The sequence below is a fragment of the Athene noctua genome, chromosome 1 (genome assembly GCF_965140245.1).
Source record: "Athene noctua chromosome 1, bAthNoc1.hap1.1, whole genome shotgun sequence".
Classification (NCBI taxonomy): Eukaryota; Metazoa; Chordata; class Aves; order Strigiformes; family Strigidae; genus Athene; species Athene noctua.
In genome coordinates this window covers 243,154,746-243,177,695 of record NC_134037.1, presented here as the reverse complement: position 1 = coordinate 243,177,695, position 22,950 = coordinate 243,154,746, and the positions used below count along the sequence as shown (strand labels likewise).

The window sequence follows — 22,950 nt, the reverse complement described above, 5'->3', positions numbered from 1 at the left end:
AAATTTAGATTCAAGTCCATGAAACGTGCTTCAGTCACAAACTGTGTTCCTTGTACTCTTCTATCCTTTTGTAAAAGGTTTATTTGTCTTAAAACATATTGTATCTAAAAATTGCATATTAAAGTGTTAACAAGACTTAGTCATGCTGAAGCATTACTTTTCTTTCAGGATAAAATGTATGTTTCTGAGGAGAGGGGCTAATAGCATCAAGAGTGAGCACAAACTGGCTTTTTGTGTCCTCCTTCTGAATATGCTGTCTTTCACCTGTTTGCTTTTTTGTGCATTATGTACATATATTTAAAAGGAAAAAACAAAACCCTAACCATGCAAATTTGTTGAAATAATACCTCAGAGATAAGTCTCTACATTTTTTTCTTCTGCTAGGTTGCTTGGTATTTACATTTAAATATGATCTTTCTATTAGTCCTTTAAGTTAAAATTTAATTCTGCTAGAAATTACTGACAAACTTGAAGATAATTGCTGCCTAGCATTAAGATAGTAATATATTTTTGTTACCTTTCTGGAAGAAAAAGAGGGAAAGGAGAGAACAGCAGGGTAATCAAAATTTAAATACGAAGTTTCTGTCAACTTCTGAATTTTGCCGTTTATTTAAATTTAATGATATGACTATGCAGACGCTTCCTAAGGCTCACCAAAACCTCACATGATCATACAGTGCATTGACTGAAACTTGGATTGATGTAGCTGCAATCTACGGCATGTTTTTATAAAATTAAGGACTGTATTGATTAATGGGAATGCTTGCTCTGGATCATATGAAAGATCTATCCAGCTGTCTTTGACATTTAACTCTAGCAGATCTCTAGTCTAAGAACAAAGGAAAAAGAACCGAAGGAGATAAAGGATGTAATGTGTTTTTTTTCTTACACTGTTTTTTTCTATTTCAGTGTGTCATATTCTCTCTGTGAAGCCAAGCAAGATGTAGCTGGTCTTCCTGATAATAGCTACATACCCATATTGTTTGAGAGCCCCTGCACATCAGTAACACCTGCGAAAATGAGGACATGCTCTTGGGCATGTACCTGTTGAACAAGACAGTGGCTCCTCAGGGGTTGTGCTGCTGTTGTGTGGGTCTAGACCAGCACTGACTCCCGAGGTGGTTAGTGGTGTTGCCAGGGGAGTGTGCTGGCTGCTCCCTCTTCCCAGCCATTGCCTCGGTCCTTCAAAACCTGTGCCCAGCGCAGCTCTGCTCCTGGTTGTGTGTGGAAGCCTGGTACATCAGGGCTGCCCTATTGTTTGCAGGCTCCCAGTCCAGCTCTAGCTGATTCTGGCCAGTTGCTCACTACATATTTTTTTAAACATGCTTCTATGCATTTTTTGATTCATATTTTTCTTGCATGTCTCATGCTTGAAGCCAGAGAAGTAGAACATAACACTTTTGTAGAATTGTACAAATTGTAGAAATATAGAAACAGTCTGAAATTTCCCCTTTGGGAGTGAGCACTGTTAGAAGTGTGTGAAACTAATGCATGTACTGGTGCCGGCAGCCACATTAAAATGGGTGTGAGGTGCTGCTTCTACTGGCAAGCACAAATATCTAAGTCACACTACGTTATGAACTGTATTTATCCTCATCTGCAGATTAACTAGTCCCAACTGTTTTTTATTCTCTTCACCTCTTTCTGGAAAGTTATTGCAGGTAACTTGATAGATGAATATGTGAACTCCTCTTGTTAGCTGAAATCCCTGACAAAGTAGCTTGGACTCCCAGCTTTTTCTGACTGGGTTGTATTATTCATGATTGTGCAGGTTTAAGCCCTGCCGGGACCGGAGAGCACGTTGCTGTTGCCCCCTCCCCCACCCGCAGCCGGTCGGGCTGGAAGTTAAACACAGACCCCGGGCTGAAAGAAGAAGAAATTTAATACAGCAGTGTGGTGAACAATCTGAACAACAACAGTGGCAATGATAACAACAGTAAACAGCAATAACAGCGAACGAGACCAAAGATATACAGAGAAATACCGCAAAATGGTCAGGGAGCAAGCCCGCCATGTGTGTCGCAACCCCCAAAACCAAAAGCGAAAGTAAAAAGGCTCCGCCCCTGGACCTGACTCCAGCATGGTATGAATAACCCGGCTGGAGATCCCTTCCCCCTCTCTCTCTGCTGGGGAAAACTTGACACTATCCTAGTTGAACCAGGACAATGATCCTTTTTCATTTATTAATACCTAAGAGGCTTTCATGGCAGAATCTGGGTTTTTATCTGATTTTTGGCAGATTTCTTCTGTGAAAGGGACAAGCTAGAATCTATGATAGGATAAAGCTGGTTGTAAGTACATTTAAATACTCTGGGCTTGAATAAATCTGTAATTTTTAAAACAGTTGTCCTTGGGTTGTATAGCAGGCAGTTTATAATAGAGATGTTAATCTATTTTCTGTAGGTTTAATGCATATTATAGGATTACCCCATTTTTCAGTGTTTCTAAGTCCAGTCAAATGAAGAAGCAGTAATTTGAGCTAACGTTTATCTTCTGGTCTTGCTTTATCCAATTTGTTTTAGCCAGTATAACTGAAATGTGTTTCTTTAGTTGGTCACAAAACAAAGCTCACAACAAATGGCCCTTGGAAAATAAATTATTTTTAGAATAATCTCTTTTTGGAAATTATATCACAGAATCATAGAATGGTTTGTGTTGGAAGGGACTTTACAGATCACCTAGTTCCACCCCCCTGCCATGGGCAGGGACACCTTCCACTCTCCCAGGTTGCTCAAAGCCCCGTCCAACCTGGCCTTGAACACTGCCAGGGAGGGGGCAGCCACAGCTTCTCTGGGCAACCTGTGCTGGTTTCCACCTTCACGGGAAAGAATTTCTTCCTTATCTCTAATCTAAATCTACCCGCTGTCAGTTTAAAACCATTACACCTTAGCTCAGAATACCTCTACCTCCTCTCCCAGCAGCTCAGGGGCAGGGAATGGGGGTGCGGTCAGTGCTGCCGCTTCTGCCACCTCGGAGCCGGGAAGCCTCTGGCACTGCTCCCCTGTCCCAGCGCGGTTCCCCTCTCACAGGAGAGAGTCCTCCACAAACCGGCTCCAACAGGAGTCACTGCCCCGGGCGTGTGGGTCCCCCCGCGTTGCAATCCTCCCAGCGCTGAGCTACAGCAGCGGGCCCTTCTTCCCTCGGGGTCCGGCCTTCCTCGGGCGCAGCCGCCTGTCCCGGCGCGGGGCCCCCACAGGCCGCAAATCGGCATCTGCTCCACCGGGGACCTCCTGTCGCATCCTAGTTTCTTGGGATGACTCCGATTCGCTGATTCCCAGGTTGGGATTAAGGTGAAACGACACCAAGAATTCTTCAGTTCACACAACTTCATTTTTATTCACTCAACAGATAACTGGCATGAAACTTTGTCAGTAATCTTTGCATCCTCTGCAACAGGCATTAGACTTACACTGACTAATGGCAGATTTTATAACATACCCTGACAAGCCTTAAACATGCCTAAACAAGCCTTGCATTATATGTGGGCATACAGAATAAGAATGGCAGAGAAAAGGGGAAAGAGGATGAGAGAGTGAGAGAAAAAGTCATAAAAGAAAATTTCACCAGTCTTGGTTCCACTTTTAGTCCAGTTCTGGTGGGGTGCAGCCCCTTTTATACACTCTTCTTATATGACAATTCCTTGCCCCTCATCCATGTGGGCACTTGGACTTGTTATCATGTGCTGTTTATGCTTCTAGAATTCTCCTTGCTTTTGGTGCATGTGCACTTTGTACCTTCAGATTCCTCTGGAAATGAGTCGGTGGCTCGGGGGCTGTTGGGAAGTTACTCCCCCCTCCCTGTAGGTATGACTGTTGTTTGATCTTTCATGAAAATGGCTTCTCTGTTGGTTCTTCACAGAGTCACTCAAGATAGGGAAGTTCAGCCTCCAAAAAATGTGGTCTCACCTCTGCGGGACCCCCACCTCTTGCTGCACTTCCCTGCATTACCTGAACAGCCCCAGTGTTTCCATAGAAACACTTTAATTTGCCAGAGTTATTTACCACATGGTTGAGACAGTAACTGTGGTTTCATCAGACCTCACACCTCCATTGGTGGCAGGGGGGGTGGCCCTGCCATCTCACCTTCTGCGGCCTCCCCTCATACAGGGGAGTCTCTGCTCTGGCACACCTCCTCAGTTCATCCTCTGTCCTTCAGCAGACCTTGGTGTCTGCTCAAATCTTCTCCTCACAACTCCCACAACTTCTGCCAGGTTTCCCTTCTTAAATATGTTACTGCAGAGGTGTGGCCGCTGTTCTGTTGCTGATTGGCCTGGTCTTGCTGCAAAGGCACGTCTGACATGGAGCTGGGGGAGCTTAGAGAAGCTTCTCACAGGGGGCCACTGCTGTAGCCCCCTCCTTGCTACCAAAAAATCCTCTGCCTCTCAATCAAACCTGGGCAGATCTAAAATGTGGGAAATTTCTGGGAAGTCGTGCTTATAATGCAATTTCTCAGCCTTTGTACCAAGTTGTTAGTACCTATTTTTTCCTGTACAACTTATTTTCTGTTGATGAATGTCATCTTTGCGATTTGGCTGTTACTTTCTATCATCACGGAACTGTTAACATCTTATTCTGCACAGGTATACTTGTCCAGCTTTGTACCTTTAAATGTATGCAGTGATAACCACTGGATTTCACACATTTAAATGTTTTATAATTTGAAACTTTTTCAGTCTCACCTAATTGAGCTGTGACTGTAAACCCGAGTAAACTTAATACTTTGGTGCGTTCTTCAGTTCTAAAGGCTGTGCATCTTGGATGTGCTTGTTGAGATTTAGCCCCCATAGGCAGCTCAGCCCCTCACAGCCGCTTGCTCCCTGCAGTGGGATGGGAGAGAGAATTGTAAGGGTAAAAGTGCAAAAACTCATGGTCTGAGATGAAGAGAGTTTAATAGGTAAAGCAAAAGCTGCACACACAAGGAAATCAGAATAAACAATTTATTCACTACTTCCCATCAACAGGCAGGTGTTCAGCCATCTCCAGGAATGCAGGGCTTGTGATGGTTATTGGAAAGACAAATCCCTTAACTCCAAATGCCCACCCATCATCCTCCTCCCCACAGCTTTTATTGCCAAGGATAACATTGTATGATAAGGGATACAGTCAGTTGGGGTCAGCTGTCCCAGCTGTGTCCCCTCCCAACTTCTTGTGCACCCCAGCCTACTTGCTGATGGGGCAGTCTGAGGAGCAGAAGAGACTTTGACACTGTGTGAGCGCTGCTCAGCTACAACTAAAATATGGGTGTGTTATCAGTGTGTTTTTGGTCACAAATCCAGAACATAGCCTCATAAGAGCTACTATGAAGAAAACCAACTCCACCCAAGCCGAAATCAGTACAGTGCTCTAGCATCCACACCTAGAATACACAGATCTTGCTAGGGTGCAGTGGTCTTTGGGGACATAAGTCAACTTTCTTTAGGGATGGAGGGGTTTTGTTAGGTCTCCACAGTTTTCTGTGTCAAAGTACGCTGGAAGTTTATGGAATCTATGTGAAAGTCCTTGAAATCCAGTAGGTAGAATGCATTTATTCTTAATTTGTGTGGCATCCTTACAAATAATCTACACGATATACTAAGATTTGGAGGTTCAGATACCAATAATTATACTACTGAGGAAAAATATAATTCTGAAGGCTTGTTCTTTTTCACAAAAATGTAACCTTTGGGTTTGTTTTTTATGCTGCTTACAATTACCAGTATCTATGCATTACTTTAGTTTTACGATGAGCCATAGAATTATTTCCTTTTTTAAGAGGCAGTTGCTATTGCACACATTGCAAATACTGGACAAACTTTAAATATTGAATAAAGGGAGATACTATTCCAGTAAGAGATAAAATTCAAAGTTGTGTCCTTGTGATAATTAAATTACATTGAAAATGAAGTTTTAAATCTCTTTGTAGTAAATGGTCCTCAAAGTTATGTATGTATGCATCCAGAATTGCCCTGTTTCTTTTCTTGTGAAGTTCTGGAACTGCTGTCAGACACAGAAAACAGTATTAGGAATTAGCTGTGTGTCTTGAAAATAAATAATGAATGTACTAGACAGCTGTGAAACTCCTTACAGTCTCACATGAATCATAAACAATGTAGTTTATTTTACAATCCCACGTAGAATACTTCAGGTTGGAAGGGTTCGCTAGAAGGTATCTGGTTCAACCTTTCACTCAAAGCAGGACTAACTTTGAAATTCACTCAGGCTGCTTCAGGGTTTTACCTAGCTGAGTTTTAAATATCTGAGTGTGAAGAACTCTGTCAAATCTCTTCTACTTTTTTACTAACAATGTGGGTTTTTTCTTCATACTATCTAACTGGAGTTTCTCTTTTTGCTACTTGGCTGCTGCCTCTCACCAGTTTGCTGGTCACCTCCAAGAAGAGTCTGACTCCTTCCTGTACTTCCCATTACCTAACTGAAGGCAGCGGTAGAATCCCTCCTTAGCCTTCTCTAAAGGATGAACAGACCTGGCTCTTTCTCCTCTCCTTATCTGTCATGTACTTCAGACTCCTGATGCTCTGCTGGCCTTGCTCATTATGTCAGTGTCTTTCATGTATTGGAAAGCCTAAAACTGAATATAGAACTCCCAGGTGTAGTTTCATAGTGCTGAATACAGGGGAATAGTCACTTCTTTCCACCTGCTGGGTACACTCTTGCTAATACAGCCCAGGATTTGGCTGGTTGCCTTTGCCACAGGGGTACATTGGTGTGTCATGTTCAGCTTGTCCACCAAAATGCTCAGGTCTTACTCTGTAAAGCTGCTTCTGACCTACTTGGCAGTGTGTTCAGTTGCGTGGGGTTATTCCAAACTAGGGACAGGTCTTTGCACTTGTCTTTGAACTTTCTGAGGTTCTTGTCTGTCTATTCTTCCTGTCTGAGGTCTGTCCAGATGGCTGCTTGTTTCCTTGGTACATCAACCATTGTCCCCAGTTTAGCATCATCTGTGGGTTGGCTGAGGATGCCTTTCATCCTGTTTTCCATGTGTAAATGAAGATGTTCTATCTGCCCCTGAGGCAGCCTGTTGGGTTTGTACCATTGATTACAACCAACTAAGTCTGGCAGTCCAATTGATTTTTTCAGCTGTTCTGTAGTTAGACTGTCTAAGCTCTCTAATTTGGCTATGATTATGCTATGAGATCGTGTCACAAGCTTTGCTAAGGCCAAGGTAACATCCAGTATTTTCCGTTGTCCTTAGAGCTAGTCCTCTCATTGTATAGGATAATCAGGTTAATGAGGCACAATTCATTCTTGAAGAATCCTTGCCAGCTGTTCCCAGTCATATCTTTTCTTTCATGGGCCTGAAAATAGCTTCCCAGGAGGGTTCACTGCATAACCTTTTCGAGGACTGAGGTTAGGCTGATTGGACTATAATATCATTGAACCTTTTTGCTCTTCTCAAAGAGGGTCCTGATACTTGCCCTTTTCTAGTTGTCAGGAACCTGCCATGTTCGCCGTGACCTTTTGCAGATGGCTTTGCAATGACATTTGCCAGCTTGGTTAAGCACTCTTGAATGCAGCCAACCGGGTCACATGGACTTATGTTTGTATCCAGTTTGTTGAAGTTGTCCCTAATTTGGTTTTCCTCTACTTCCTTTAACCAGGACTGTGCCACTAGCTTTGGGAACGTGGTAGTTCTGTGAGTGGACTGTGATGTGAAAGTCAGTGCCAAAAAGGCACTGAGAATCTCAGCCTCTTTTGTGTCCTTGGTCACTTGGTTCTCCACCACACCCATTTTCTGGATTGGTAGTTAACAGGTACAAAATGGAAAAATAAATAGAACTTCTGGTATAAATATCTTATTCTGGCAAGACTTTGGTGCCATGAATGTGGTGTTGGAAGAGGAAACAAGTAATTCTATTCTTCCAAGTCATCATTTGAATGAGTACCAGTCTGCCCTCATCTTGATGAGCTTTATAGAAAACAACATATTGTTTTGGTGTGTATTCAGGTGTTTGCTGTGTGTACAGCATTGGCATTTAGTGTAATGGTATAAAATCTTTCAGCTTCACAAATTGTGAATTGGGGCATTCATATGCTTCCAAAGAACTGAATTACTACTTCTTCCAATAGACTTCACTGGATATCGTATGTGACTAGGATGATTTTCATTTATTTAAAAGTCTGATTTAAAAACAAAACCAAAAAGTAACACTGCTGTGACATGGAGGAGGAGGCAGGAGTCGATGTCACAAAGTGAAAATGTCAAGTCTCCTAAATGTTAAAATTTGCTGTCATAAGTGTTTTATTTTCATATTCTAACCTATAGCAGTGTGTTTTGCTAAGTTCTTCCTTCCATCTCAAATCTACATGTGGAGCGTGTCCATGCATTTATTATGAATTTCACTAAAACACATAGGGGAGGAGGGACAAAGAAATCTAACTGGAATGCCAGAGTTTAACTCCATGTTATCTTTCTCTTCAATTGTATTTTAAATCTTTTCTGTTGAACACTTTTCTGATACTTAAACTATAATAAAACCTCAGATTCATCTATTTCCTTGCTTGGCATTCTGGTAGGTAATAAAGATTTAGTGTTTTTTGCTTTACCTGGCACCCTAGCATGTACGGAAGTTTGTGTCCATATTTTGCTGTTAATAGAGATGTGCTACTGTTTGTACAGTTTAGGGCTTGGAGTTACTTGGTGTCCATCTAGGTAAGTAGTTCAAAGCTAAGATGCTCTACAGCACAAATTAGTTTTCTGCTAGTAAAATCAAAATTCCGTATTTAATGCTTTCAGGAATTTTGAGTTAGTACTGCTGTGGCAGAATCACTCCAGTAATACTGAGATAGTTGCGCTTAATCAGGATGTGTTACTTCGACTACTGTTGATGTTAATGGAATTCTCAAGGGTAGAATTAAAAAAAAACCCCATGTGTTTTATTGGTAGGCTTATCTTTTAATTATCAGGGTTTGTATTCTTTAGGGAATAAGAACCATAAACAATTAGCAGATTCCTTAGAGTTTTCTGTAGAAGAGCTGCTGTGTTTATAGTTCCCTGTGGTAGTTGTAAGACTGTAGAGCCTATTTCCCTCAGATGTTTAACCGCAGTCAAGTTTTACATTTCCTTGTTTGTAAAGACAAAACTATTCCTAAATTGTGACCAGTTAATTTTGAATTTGAAATATCTTTGTAACTGTAATGTAAATTTAGAATTATTACCGTTGATTTTAAGTTTTTGGTACTTTATTCTGCTATTTTTATTTCTCAACTGAATTTTAAACTCATCTAGTGATCTGAATAAAGGATATACTATAGCATTGTGCCAGTACTTTTCTGCAAACCGTATGATATGAGATAAAATACCCGTAGAACTGATTTTTTTAAAACTGCCTTTTATGTAATAAGACTCCTTTTTCTTCATGTGTAGGATATTTTCTCCCACTTGCTGAACATATTTGTGCTTAAAGTATCCTTCTAAATAAAGGGTAGAAATACCAGGCGTTTTAATACTAAAGCTTTGCAACGTGCTCGCATTCAGCAGGCATCTGTTCTACTCCTTTTGATTTTTTTTTTTCCAGATAGAGTGAATGTTTCTTATGGTGCCATTGTACTTTCAAATTCAATAGAACTTTAAAAAAACAGTATTTGGAAGCAGCATTATAGTAATAGCTTAATTCTCTTAAAGGTGGCATGTTTATTCAAGCGGTAAGAACAAAACTAGATATGGTCTATTATGGTCTCTTACAGTGATTTTGCAGGTATATTTATTCTTGTCATTAAAGTCTTCTGGAAGTTATGTTGCAGCTATCCCTTTTTTTTCAAGTTTATATCCCTGATGTTAATGTTGTCCCTCTGAGGAAATGACACTTTTACACAAGGTTATGTAGCTTGCATTTGACTACAGTATTTCCAGCAGCCATGTACAAAGTGAGTTTTCTTACTGCTACTGCCCTCACAACTGCCTGTTACTAGTGGGGAGTAGTACTGTGCTGAAGATGCCAGCCTACTTCAGTGCAGGAAAGTATTAATATCTCGGTATTAAAATAAGTTTGCAGATTGACCAGGTTTTCTAAGCCTGCTGGTAGGTGGAGGAGCTGCTGAAGTTACTTAATGTCTCATTCCCAGGCAGCAAAGAAAGTGGATGGGTTTGCCCAACAAAACTTCTCTGTTAGAAGCTTGCATTTTAAGGGCACAGTAAGACTCAGAGCATAATTCGACTAAATTCCTTCCTTCTAAGTGGTCAGTTTTGTCACCCACAGTTGCCTGTGGAAGATATTTATAAACAGAGGGGGTTTTTCCCTTCTTTTTTTCTTGTTGTCTGCTTTTTTCTGTCTGGTCATTGAACATCTTTTCATCTTCAGAGAAGGAGATTGCCCATATCCACAATCACGGGGAAGCAGTTTGGGCTGTGTTGACAATTCTAAGCAGACTATTGGCAAAATGTTTTTGGAAGTTGTGTAAAATAAGCTTGGTCACTCTGGCTTTCCTTTTGGCTTTCAAAACACTTCTGTAAACTCTTACTTCTCTTTAAAAGCTGTTTCCCCTACTTCCCTTGGCTCCCAAGGAATTAGAGTGTTTTGTAAAGAAAACCTCGCTTGGCTCAGAGGTAGGACTTTCTTGCTTCTGTTAGTGGAAAAGCTGGTACTAACGGTATAATGGGTAACCATGGTGTATTACCAGCCTCAGTGTAGAACAGATGTTAGAGAGGGTTAGTAATTGATTTACTGCTTTGTATCTCAACTGTGCATGCCCAAGTCAGAGAATTTAAGTCTTGGAAGGCTTTTTAATTTCTTTTCCTTCTTTTTACTATGCTTATATTTCCTCTCAACCGCATGGGTAGGTTGAGGACAGGGCAGAGGCCACTTGCTCTTGGTTCCTGCATGCAGCACCTGGGCAGAGCAAATGAGTGAGTGGTTAATTCCCTGCAGCCCTGGGTTGCTCTAAGGGCAGAGCAAGGTTGGGCATGGGATCTCTGGGTCTTGACTCTTTTAACAGCCTTTTAATGTGAGGTTAATTTTAAGAGACATCTTTCTTCATCCCTTGTTTTGAGGAGACCAAATGGTACATTCTTAAACCACCCTGTCAAATTTCAGCATTCAAGCAATGATTGTAGAAGAGATAACATACACAACTGAAAGTGTGTTCTTCCAGTTTTGTTCTAGGAAACAGCTGAAGTATTTTTTTTCTAAAAATTTCCAGAGAAAGTCTGCCATCTGGTATGGAAAATTTTTGTCCAGACTTAGTTTGGCAAAAATTTGACCAATTAAAAATAGTTGTACAATCTTAAATGTAAGGCAGGCTTCATTGTAGACAGTGCTACCAGAAATGCTTGTAATAATACCAGTTGTATGGTAGCACTTCTCGTTATACTGAGTTCTCCGTCAAATACTTTGAAATCTAAGCTGATAAGCAACAGGGCAATGAGAATAACCTTTAGTCTGACCCGTTTTGCTTTGTATTCTGTTGGTGGTAAATGCTTCTAACAGTAGTTGTTGTGTGGTAGCACTTCTCATGAAATAGGGACCTCCCCAAACACCTTCAAAACTAAGTAGATGAGCACATAGGGCAATGAGAATAACCTCTAGTCCAATCCATTTTGCTTCATATTGCTATCTAGTAACAGCCGCAAAGCATTGCTAGCTAAGGGAGATAGAGGGTAAAATTATTTTTAGCTGACAAAATTTCCCTGTATCTTTTTCCATCAGCAGCATAGGAGATTTTTGTGCTGGAAAGCAGATTGGGGTTATGTTCAGTAGCTGCTCTTGAACGACTATGTAACTCCCCTGTGTGCCATAAATTTGTGTAATTTGATTTGAAATCTGATCCCTACAATATTCTGGTATCATGAGTTGCACACTTCAATGATATGCTTAATACCATGATGGTTTCTTGTTTTCCTCTAAGGTGAGAAATAGGGAGGACTTGTTTCCTGCCTGCACCTTGTTCTGGCCATGTATGAGTCTGTGCTCAGCACTGGCTCTTTATTTGCCAGGCTGGGAAGTTTTAGGGTTTTATTATATGGAAGCTTTTTAATGCCTTGTGTCGTTGTCCTCCCTACTCTTTTTTTTTTTTTCCTGTTTGTGTCAGATCCTGTATCTTTTCCCCTCTTTTATCTTGCTGAATCCATCTAATTGCCCTCTTACTGAAATCTGCTCTCGCCCACTCGCTGTTTTGTTCTTCCTCCTCATTAACTGTGTTCGGATTTTGTCCATTAATCTCCCACTTTTTCTCTCTTCTCTGTTTTGAAAGGTTATTGCTAACAGTGGGTTGTCTTTGAACCCCATGAAAAATCTCTTGGACAGGACCTGATAATTTGAGAGATTAAATAGGTGGTGATGAATAGGGGAAAGTGTGTATTTCAGGTAGGAATACAGCAATTCAAAGCCTCGCAAATATTTAGTGAGAGCTGGAGGAAACAAGTGCATATGTTTTAAATGCTTAACTATAGTTTTGTTTTACTTGCCTTTAGGAAGTTTGAGTTGCGTTTTTTTCCCAGCTTGGCTCTTCACAGCTGTGAAAGATGGATTCATTAAAAATTAATAAGGATTCTTGTGTAACCTGGAGATTTGGGGCTATATGAATGCTCCAAATACTGAAGGCAGTACTGTTAAGTGCCATGTGCCCCAGGAGTGCTGTGGATGCCAGCCCACGAGTGGGTAAGGTCAAGCACTCCATCTCCAACTCTTGAGTTCTTTGAGACTGAGGTTGGGCAAGAGTTCAGTGTCTTCTTTTGCTGTAGTGTATCTCTTCCTCATTTGCTTTTGGTAGCTGGAGTTACTAATGGGTTTGCATTTTAAATAAGTGACTGTAAGGTACATACTGGTTAAACTATGAGGGAATGGTGGTATTAAGTGTTGCACATGTTTAAAGCTGAACAAATATTTCTTTGGATTCTTCAGATGCAGAGAGACCTTGTGTTTTTTTCATTAATCTTGCTAGTTTTATTACTTTGGTAGGGACAAAATTTTAGGGCACTTTTTGTGGCCTAGAGGAAAGAAAAGATAAGATGTTACTGTGATGTTGTTTCTGGGCTACTCAAGAATTCATTACAACATGGGGAAGACTTACTGTGTCCCAGAGTAATACGTTTATGGGAGATGTAGCCCTAGCTAGACTTATTTCTAGTTTGTACTAAAACGTTTGCTTTTGTTTTCTTCTTAAGAAGAGAAGGAAGGAATGGAAGAAATATTGATCATTGGGTTTAAAAAAAGGATTTTTTTTAAAAACCCTATTCATGTAGTGAGAGCAAATTTATATTTTAGCTTTATCAAGGTGGTTAGTTTATGGTTTAGCTGGGTATCCAGACAATAAACTAGTAAAGTAGCAAAAGAAAATAAGATGCAGAATTTGTATTAATTAGAAACTGTCCTGTGAATGGTGGTGAAAAGCACAATTTGAATTAATGGTGCAATTTTTTAAAAAAAAACTTCTTTTCTTCTTTCACAGGAAAGATGATAAAGATTACGCTTTAAAGCAGATAGAAGGTACTGGAATTTCTATGTCTGCATGCAGAGAAATAGCAGTAAGTAACATTAGTTCATTCTACTAGCAAACAGACATTAAAAGTATTGATTTGAGTGCATGCTGGATTTTGTTTGAATCATGTTATTCTATGCTGGGTGCTGTATTTTTATCACAGAAGTATAAAATCAGTACAAATGTCATGGGAGATTTTGCACACCTGTTACGTTTGCTGTCTAAAAATGATAGTGTTTTTAAATTACAATTTACTGCCTGCCTTGGGTCAGATTAAATGCAGCAGTTTAAGACCATGATTAGAGTCAGTGGCTTAAATTATATATTTGATCTGATTTTTGCATTAGCACTTCAGTTATTTTCCTAAAGAGATTAGTTCTTTTTGGCTCGTAATGATTAAAACTTGCTAGCTTCTATTTAAGTGAAGACTTCAAACTAAACTGGCATTGTTGTTGCCTCATAGGTTGTAATACATCCATGAATATTATTCAAACATTTTCTTAAGTGATTCAGGCTGATATTTGAATATGCCATGTTTTTAGAAACTGATGAATAATGTGCTGTACTTATGGTTTGTGACAAGCTTGCAAAGAAATACTGATAAAACCAGTATTCTGAAGTTTAGCTGTTGTATATTCTTACTGCTGCCTGGGATTATTTTTCTTGTAATGTTTCAACTGAAATTGCTTACTAAAAGGAAATGCATGTAACTTCAGGGGGTGTGTGTGGAAGTGAATGGTTTTATTTTCAGTCCATATTCCTCAGAGTGTAAAACTATACCTATCCTAATTTCACTTTTATTGATTGAGGTGAGTACCAGGCTTTCCTACTTCGTCAACTTCCAGTTGGCTTTGTGATTTCAAAGATCTTAGTCCTTGAAGTGAGAGAGATGCAAAAAAATGAAAGTGCAAAGAATGTTCTTCAGGAGAAGCTCTTCCTATCCCTTGAGGAAAGCTGAGCCTCCCTGCTGTTGTAGACATTTATTCTGAACTAAAGTAGCTGAAAATAGAGTCTTAAATTTTGCTTATTTGAACCATTTTGGCAGAAATTTTTCCAAGTACTGTAACTTCTTCAGGCTGAATGCTTTTGGGAAGTATCACCTACCATTTCAGAGGGATTTTGGAAAGTTTTTTGTTAGTCTTCTTGAAGTGGTTTACCTAAAGAGTTTTGAACAGTTTGTTCTTCTTGAATTTCACAGGAGAAGTTTGGCTGCTGTTAGGGAGGTGCTCTGGATATGATCCTAACTCAGTATCTATCTATTAAAAGAGAATCACTAATTTGGCTAGCAGTCAGGAAGGATTTGGCTTTATTGCATGGCTTGAGGAGTTTGTAGAGTCATTCCTCTTGGGCAGCAGGGTCTGTAGTAGTGATGGAAGAAGAGCAAGAAGTAGGGAGGCTTTCTCCTTGCTCTGAGCTGCTGCAGCATGTGCCCTTTGAAGAGAACAGCAGTACAATGCAGGACCCATGTGGGACAGGGTTGGTGGGGGAAGGAGGGGAATGCATTTGTGCTGGGTTTGTGTGGTGGGGTTTTTAGTAGTGGGGGAGGGGCTGCAGCGGTGTCCCCTGTGAGAAGCTTCTTGAAGCTCCCCCAGCTCCAAGTCAGACCTGCCTCTGGCCAAGACCAGGCCAGTCAGTGACAGTGGCTGTGCCGCTGTGATAACGTAGTTAAGAAAGGGAACCTGGGAGGGAGTTGGGACTTATGAGAGGGAATTATGAGAAGGACACCTATGCGAACACTGGGGTCAGTGGAAGAAAGGAGGAGGAAGGGGGAGAGGTGTGCTGTATCCTGTGGTGAGACCGCAGGGCTGCGCCCCGTGCCACCCGTGGGAGGTCTGCAATGGAGCTGAGGCCGACCTGCGGCCTGTAGAGGACCCCTCACCAGAGCAGATGGCTGTGCTTAAAGGACGATGGGACTCTGAGGGGAGAAGCAGCCCCTGCTCTTGTAGTTTGGTGCTGGGAGGACTGCAGCATGGGGGGGTGACACACCCTGGAGCATCTTGGGAAGAATGCATCCTATGGGAAGGACTCATGCCAGAGAAAGTTCACGGAGGACTGTCTTCTGTGAGGGGGACACCACCCTGGAGCAGGGAAAGAATGCGTGGAGTTCCCCCCTCCCCCCAAGGTGGATGAAGAGGCAAACTGACTGCACACCCCCCCCACCCCCACCCCCCCATTCCCTGCCCCCTGTGCTGCTGGAGGGGAGGAGGTAGAGGAATCCAGAGGGGAGCTGAACCGGGGAAGAAGGGAGGGGTGGGGGGAAGGTGTTTTTAGGCTGTGGTAATAATTCTCACAGTCCTACTCTGTTAAGTGGTGTTGTTAGTGGCTGAATTAAAGTGATGGGTTTTTTTTTCTCCTAACGAGAGTCTTTTGCCTGTGACAGTAATGGGTGAGCCACCCCTCCTTGTCCTTATCTCGATTCCTGAGCCTTTTGCTTCATTTTTTCATTCTGAGTGCTGGGGGAAAAGGGGTGGGTGAGTGGCTGAACGGTGCTCAGTTACCCGCAAGAGTACTGAATACACTGAAGAGGTCAAGAAAACAGGCTTCGAGAGCAAAGCGGGGAGTGGAGCCCAAAAGTAGGCATAGGGGTAGAAAGAGTAACCTGAAGCAGCATTTCTTGAGCTCTTGTTGGCTTTGCTTTCAGCTATGCTTCCAGACTTGCAACTGCTCATACAGTGGTTGAGTTTTCCTGCAGTTGAATTAATTTCACCATGGATTTCTAGGGTTTGAATCTCTTTTCCTTAGTATTCTTTTGATGTTGCTGTTTGCAGTTAACGGGAGAATTTTTTTCCAAAAAATGTGTTCATTTTAATTCTGTTCCATATGATTTTTTTCTCCCCTTTCTATCAAGTAATAATGTCTTAAAAGGAAGAAAAGGAACCTCATGTAGATGGGTCAAATTGAGGATAATAGCCATACTGTTTATATTGATTTTGTGGGTATATGTAATGTATATATCAAAATGCCACTGAGGTAATCATCACTGTTGTACCCTAAAATGTCATCTGTACATCTAATTAAAACTATTTGTTGTCATACTTAAAAAGTCAAGGCTGAATGCTAGACTTAGTTACAGTGTATTCTGGACTACCCCAATTAGGCACTTTACTAGCATGGTGATGTTAAGAGGGACTTGGTTTGCATATAAGGTATATCCATTTCAGTTTCTCTGGAGAGCTGAAGCTTGTGTGTTTTACTCTGTGACTATCTGGGAAGAGTGCAGTTTGATGTAAATTCCAGTGAAACTCTCCCTTGCTTTTGCAACTCTACAGTAGCTTTTGTCTTGCTTATGATGGCTAACTTCAGTTTTGAACTATTGAGTAACTTACATGTTTAAAAATGCCCATAGCCTACTCTTCTAAGACATTTATTTGATGCAGACACCTGAGCTGAAGATCAGTAGCTGATCTTTGGAAAAATAATTATTGAAATAGTTGAATTAAAGGGAAAAGCTTGAACTACTACATCAGAGACCTGCATTGAAATGGCTGACTCAGTTACGGGATGAGCTCAATTTATGTATGTATATGAAAGACTTCCTATGTTTAAGTACTTCCTGCAGCATGAGACCTTAAACCTAATGTTCAAGAACCTAGATAGTCTCTTATTCTGTTGAAATAAGAGGGTTTTTTCAATGTCTTCATGTAAACCATTTGTTTAACTGATAGAATTAACAGTTATTGTGCTAATTACCCCAGTCAAATCATCATCTTCAATATGAAGATACTTGCAGTGGTATATTCTTCCTTATCTTCCCCCATTAATCCACCATGATAAGCATTTGTGAATCCTGCCTCTTCCAGCACCTTAACTGGATGTTTGGCTGCTCATCTCCTCTGCAGACTTATGTACTGCCTGGGATTCTGGGTATCTTTTCTGTGATCTGTGCTTTCACTTCTGAGGATTTAAGCAGGCACTAAAACCTGCATGCTCATCATACCAAGAGAGGGATTTCTGTTGGATGGGAGAGCAGAGGGGGATAGAATGATGAGAAGATTTGCACGGAAATCTACAAAACATACAAGCCCAAACACTTGATTCCTGGTCTTCTGATGTAATCACAAGGAAGAAAGTTGTTAATGGTTATACACCTGGAATAGTGCAGCAAATGCTATTTCACCGTTGGCAAAGCAGAAGAATTCTTCAAGGCTGTAGGAAGCTGGAGCAGTTAGCCAGGTTTTAAACAGAGCTTCAGGATTTTGGGTTGGGCAGTTTCCTATACAGGAGTCTTGGGTTTTAAAGTGATAAAGTGACTTTCTGACATTTTTCTTGTTGATTAGCATTTTTCATTCAGTTTTAGCAGGTTTGCAACTACTTCACTGGCCTGTGCTTCCTTTGGCTAGTGAGAAGTTGCTTGTTTTGTTTTGGTTTTACTTTTTGCAGGACTTCCGTGTAGCTTTGTTTTTTTTGGTGCATGGTATGGTTGACAAATATATCCCTGAAAAGCTTGTTTGTATGTAAAAAAAACATACAGTATTTTTATATGATAGCATTAGTTCTTGACTCTGAAGAGGAAGTACTAGATGCTGTGGCAGGCACTCTTGGTGGTGGAAATGCTGAATGGGACAAAGCAGAGCTGGGGTGGATAATGCTGTACTCTGGCTGTCTCCTGTCGCTGTGGTGTCCCTCAAACACCATAGCCAGCATGTACAAGAAAGGACAGCCTTGAGTTTGCTGGGACAGAAAACTACAGAACAGTAAGTAGCTGACTTCTCTGATCATTCCACGTTTGCCTTGGAGGCATATGGGCATTCCTAGGACTTTGTGGTTTCCTGTTTTAACAAATGCAGGCTGTCAGCATAAAAGCTGATATCCTCTGTGTTGGATCTAGTGATAGTGTGGCTGTAGGATGCAGAAGTTCATCTTCACCAAGGGGAAAATGAACAGTTTTGTTAGTTTTCCGTTGTGTGAGCAAGCTGAGTTGAACCAGACTTTGGTTGCACTGTTGCTTAACGTAACTGATGGGAAATGGTAGGAACCTGCTTGAGTGGTTTGGGTATAACAGAGACTTGTATCCTAATGTTCACAAGTCTGAACATTAACAAAAGAAAAGATAGTATTGATTTTTGTCTCCCTGGCAGGAGACTTAGGGCCCAGCTCTGCTGTTAGAAGCTTGCCTGGGTTTGTAGGGAGCAGGCACACATTACCCAGGTGGTGTGAGAAAAAGCAGGGACCGAGCTGGTTGATGACTGCTCCTCTTACCTGAAAGGGAAAGGGACTCTGCAGCAGTTCTGCTCACCTCTGCAGTGACTCTGTCACCCTGGCTTTCAACTTCTGGGCTGGAACGTGGCAGAGAGATAGAGGCAGAGGTAGAGCAGTAGGCCTGTGCCCTTGGGCAGGTGAGAAGGGAGCTGCCGCTGACTACTGCTCTTGGCCAAGTTGACCTCGACAGAGGCTGCTGTAGAAGTGAATTTGTTCTGTTCACACACTGGGGCTTCCATATCCTGGGTGACAAGAACATGTCTTTACACGATTATCAAGCCTTTTTCCCCCTTGCCAGTGGAGGGGATGGAAGGAGGGTATAAGGGCTCTTTCAGAGCTGGTGTGAGGGTGACTAGATATTCTGAGGCAGCATGCAGCAGCTGGAGAGACCCCATTAAGCAGAAGCTGAAACTGGGTTATACCAGGATTCATTCTCTTCAACATCTTCCCCTGGTAAGGAACAAATGACTGTCCCAGTGAACTTGCTGGAAGAGCTTCCATACCAGCTATGTGATAAGGAACAATATTTGGGTGTAGGTTGCTCAGGTTATGGGGGCTATTATGTCCCTTCCAGACTAACAGTGAAAGCAGTTTCCCACAAGACCAAACACTGAAATCATTTAGATGAGTACAATTTTTGTGTCGGAAGACATGTAATGGTTTCTTAGCAATCTTTCCATATGGTGAAAGGCAACAAGGTATTGAGGAATGGCAGATGTTTGATTTGACTCTTTGGCAAGTCTAATGGCTCTCAAATGCTTTAATAGTGGCATAGTATGTAAAATGTAAGTGTGAGTACTTTATCAAGCTATGTTACAGGCCTAAAATGGTATTCTTGAGAGATTTTGTACAAAATGTAGTATTATTTTTAATTCTGTGAAAGTGGGACAAAGGTACTGATTACGTGTTAGAAATTGGAATCCTTAGGAAGCAAGCAGAATTTGATCACGCCTGACATGCAGTGTCTGTCTAATCTGGATTCTTCATCCACCTCCCTTCTTTCAGAGAACCTTTAATAACACCTCTTCTGTTACTTTGAATGTGTTTGGACATAAGACATGCTAATAAATACTGTCTTCTATGTGTGATCACAGAAGACTCATTTGTTTTGGAAACCACAGAAGTTAAAAATAGCAATGTGTATTTTTTTTCTCTTGACATTTTTTGTTGTCAGGCTTCTTTTGCAATATTTATGACTTTAAAAATGAAAACAAAAGAATAAAATAAAGCAACAATTTCACACAGTTGTATGTCTGAGGAACTGGAGCATCAAAAATGTATTGTCAGCTTCATAAATTCTTAGTGTGAGCAGTGTTATAATTTTTTCTGTTATATTGCCTTTGTAAGCTTTCATTTGAACACTTGAAAGGAAAACAGCATGGACTTTCAGCAGGTATTTTGTTCTCTTTTAGTACTGTGGAATATCTGACTCATGAGAATATAAAACTCAAATCATATTTACATTGAAACAAACAGATCTTGAATCTACTGGATGGCAGCTAAGCCAACTTGGGATTTAAGAACTTACATAATAAAATTTAGGTTTTACTTTAAATAACAACATTAAAATACTTGAGTAGAGCTCTAATGTTTGAGAGGAAACTAAGAATACGGAGTTGACTTTTAAAAATATTCTGTGAATACAGAATTGGATGACACCTCTGGAATCATCATATTCTGCTCCTGCTCTTGCAGACAAGCAAAGTGCACCCTCAAAAATTGAGTGTATAAGTTAAACTTGAAAGGAAAAGAAAAATCTCTGAAGGCAGTTTGTGGGTCTCATTCTAGTAATGACTATAAACATTCAGCCTTTAAGCCAAAATTAATCATTACTAGTTTATGCCCATTTATACATATGATAATGTTGTCAGTTAGTTAGAATAGCTCTTCTCTTCCGCTTTCATTTTAAAGAGAAAGAGAGAGACTGTTTCCTTCTCTGGCTTCATTTTATCAGCTATAAGGATTCTGGCTTAGCTTGCTGGGTTCCTGTTGTGCAGTAGGCTCTCCCTTCCCCTGGGTGTAGGTTTGGGCTTTCTTTGCTCTGTTGCAGTTGGAATTAATCTTCCTTGAATTGGCCAGCATTGCGCATAGTGTTTCAGGTAATGTCTCACTACTGCCTATACTCATATCTGTTGTAGCAGTAGTTACACTGGCATCTTATCTGTTACAGGATGACTAAATCTTTGTCAGTCCTCTTCTGGTTTGAAAACTGCCTGCCTTTCTGCATCGACTGCAATCTGCTTTCAGTTCCAAGTCCCTATTTGCCCATTTTCCGTCTAAGTCCACTATTAATATATGATTTGTTTGTTGCTGGATCACTTGGTGGAATTGATGTGAGCCTTTCTGAAGCATGAGATGATGATCAGATTTTGAATTTATGCCATCAAACTAGCAAGATGACACAACAGTGATTTTTGCTTAAGTGAATGTTTTGCTGAATATTTATGTCTAGCTAGTTTTCTGACTGTCCTGAGCTTTAGGAGAAACGGCAGTGAGAGCAAGGAGTTGCCTTTTCTAAAATAGCTCATGTCCTGAGACAGGACATCAGAGAAACTCCTTCTGGGCCAGGTCACCTGTCCAGTTGCTCTAGCAAATGAGTCTGCTCGATTACAGAGGTAAGCAAGCATGGTAGTACTGCAACACTAAGCAGGTTACATTTCCTGCAGACCACATATAGTAGCAAGCATCAAGAGTGGAGGTGGAATGACATTTGCAGTAAAGCTAGAAATCCTCACTTATGCCAAGAGTGCAGTGTCTTGGCTCATGAGAAGTGTCTGTAGTGGTGAAGAGCTGTATGGGAAGTGTGGGAATATCACTGAAGGAAGATCATGTTCATAAAGACTTGCGCTGAGTTCAGCTCATATTTAATGTGACAGGTAATTATTGTTAGTGTCCCTGTGCGAGAAAAGATTTGCCTTAGTCATGCTGCAGTTTGCCAGGCTGCCTTAATGCTGCTGTTGATTATTTAATAACGTCTTGTCTTACCCTGCTTTGTCCTTGTTTGTGAAGTTATTTAACAATTTTATGCATCGTTAGGACACTTTCATTTACTGTCCCTCAGCTGCCCCATGGCTGCGGAATGAGTATTTCTGCATTGAAGAGGGAGATGGAGGAACCTTAGTGTGAGCCCAGGACTTGCACATAGGGATGCTGTTTCCCTGGCTGTGTCTTGAACAATATTCGTGAAAGGAAGGGGAAGATCAGCCAGGGCCAACATGGGTTTATAATGCTCAAGTCAAACCAGATGGATCAGCATCTCCATCATTTGCTGATTTCTATTTGTTTGAAGGTCAGCTGGTTCTTTCTTCTTTATAAGGGACATTCAGACCAACTGATTTAAGGGAAACCTTTCTGGTTGTAGACATGGATTTGAATCATTATGTGATATGCAGATGAAATGGAAGGTAATTTGCTGAGAGCCAAATGCATAGTTCTTGTCTACTTTCTCTGTGTTCTGTAGAGCTGAACTAGGATAGACAGAAGCAATTATTTATCAGAGTCACTAGGCCAAAAAATGGCCCTTATCATTAACAGGCATTGTACTGATAGTCAAACCATGTTTCTTGCAGTCTACTCTGTCTTCAGTGAACTCTGTCAGCTGCTGGACGTGAGTTGAATCATCTGGTAGGAAAGGCATGTGGCATATGGGCTGGAGAGGCTTGGTTCATGGAGAATGAGGTTGCTGGAAATGCTGTTTACAGCCCATGTGATGTGTTGTTATCTGCATGAGCTCTTTCTGTCCTTCAGACAACATTTGCATTTGTTGCTCTGCATTATTACTGTCCTGGAGCATTTCAGCCTTTCCAAGACTGTGACTCAGGAATCATCTGTCACCACTGCAGCAATCGTTTCCTTATTCTGATGGCTTTGCTGATGTATATTAGCCATCCTATGCACTGGGGTGCTTGTAGCTGTCTAGCATTGACCAAACCCATTGGGTTTTTTAAGCAGACTGAAAGAATACGTAGTTAACAGATATTCAGCATAAAAGGCAAAGGCAAAAACCAGCACACATGATAAACTGAGCACACAGATGCACAAACAGTAATAGCTGCTATCAGTGACAGTAACAAAGACCAGAACTCTTAAAACGTTGGTGATGGGCCACAAAAGGAACCTTTCAGGTGTGTCCCTGAAGAGAGTCGAGTAGGGCTTTGTAACCGATGAGAAAGAAGTAAAGCAGATTGCTATGGATCTTAGAAGAAGATAAAGGTTTTATTAGGTATTTCAGAGGACTGCAAGGATTCTGTAAGGATGTTTAGAGGAAGGATAAAAGGCAGGAAGGGGAGAGATCAGGGTGGACTGGGGAAGAAGCAGCATGAAAAAATGGAGAGGGAATAAA

General features: G+C 41.1%; 1 protein-coding gene across 6 annotated transcripts in view; it reads left to right on the top strand.

Moving 5' to 3' along the window:
* Window positions 1-22,950, top strand: part of CDK8 (cyclin dependent kinase 8) — a 90,413-nt gene that overhangs the window by 15,621 nt on the left and 51,842 nt on the right. For all 6 annotated transcript variants that reach the window (XR_012634350.1, XR_012634349.1, XM_074915092.1 and 3 more), the window contains exon 2: window positions 13,380-13,455. Coding sequence is in view for 4 of the 6 variants with exons in the window: in XM_074915092.1 (XP_074771193.1) it covers window positions 13,380-13,455 (76 nt within the window). In the remaining 2 variants the exon portion in view is untranslated. The remainder of the gene's footprint in view (window positions 1-13,379; window positions 13,456-22,950) is intronic.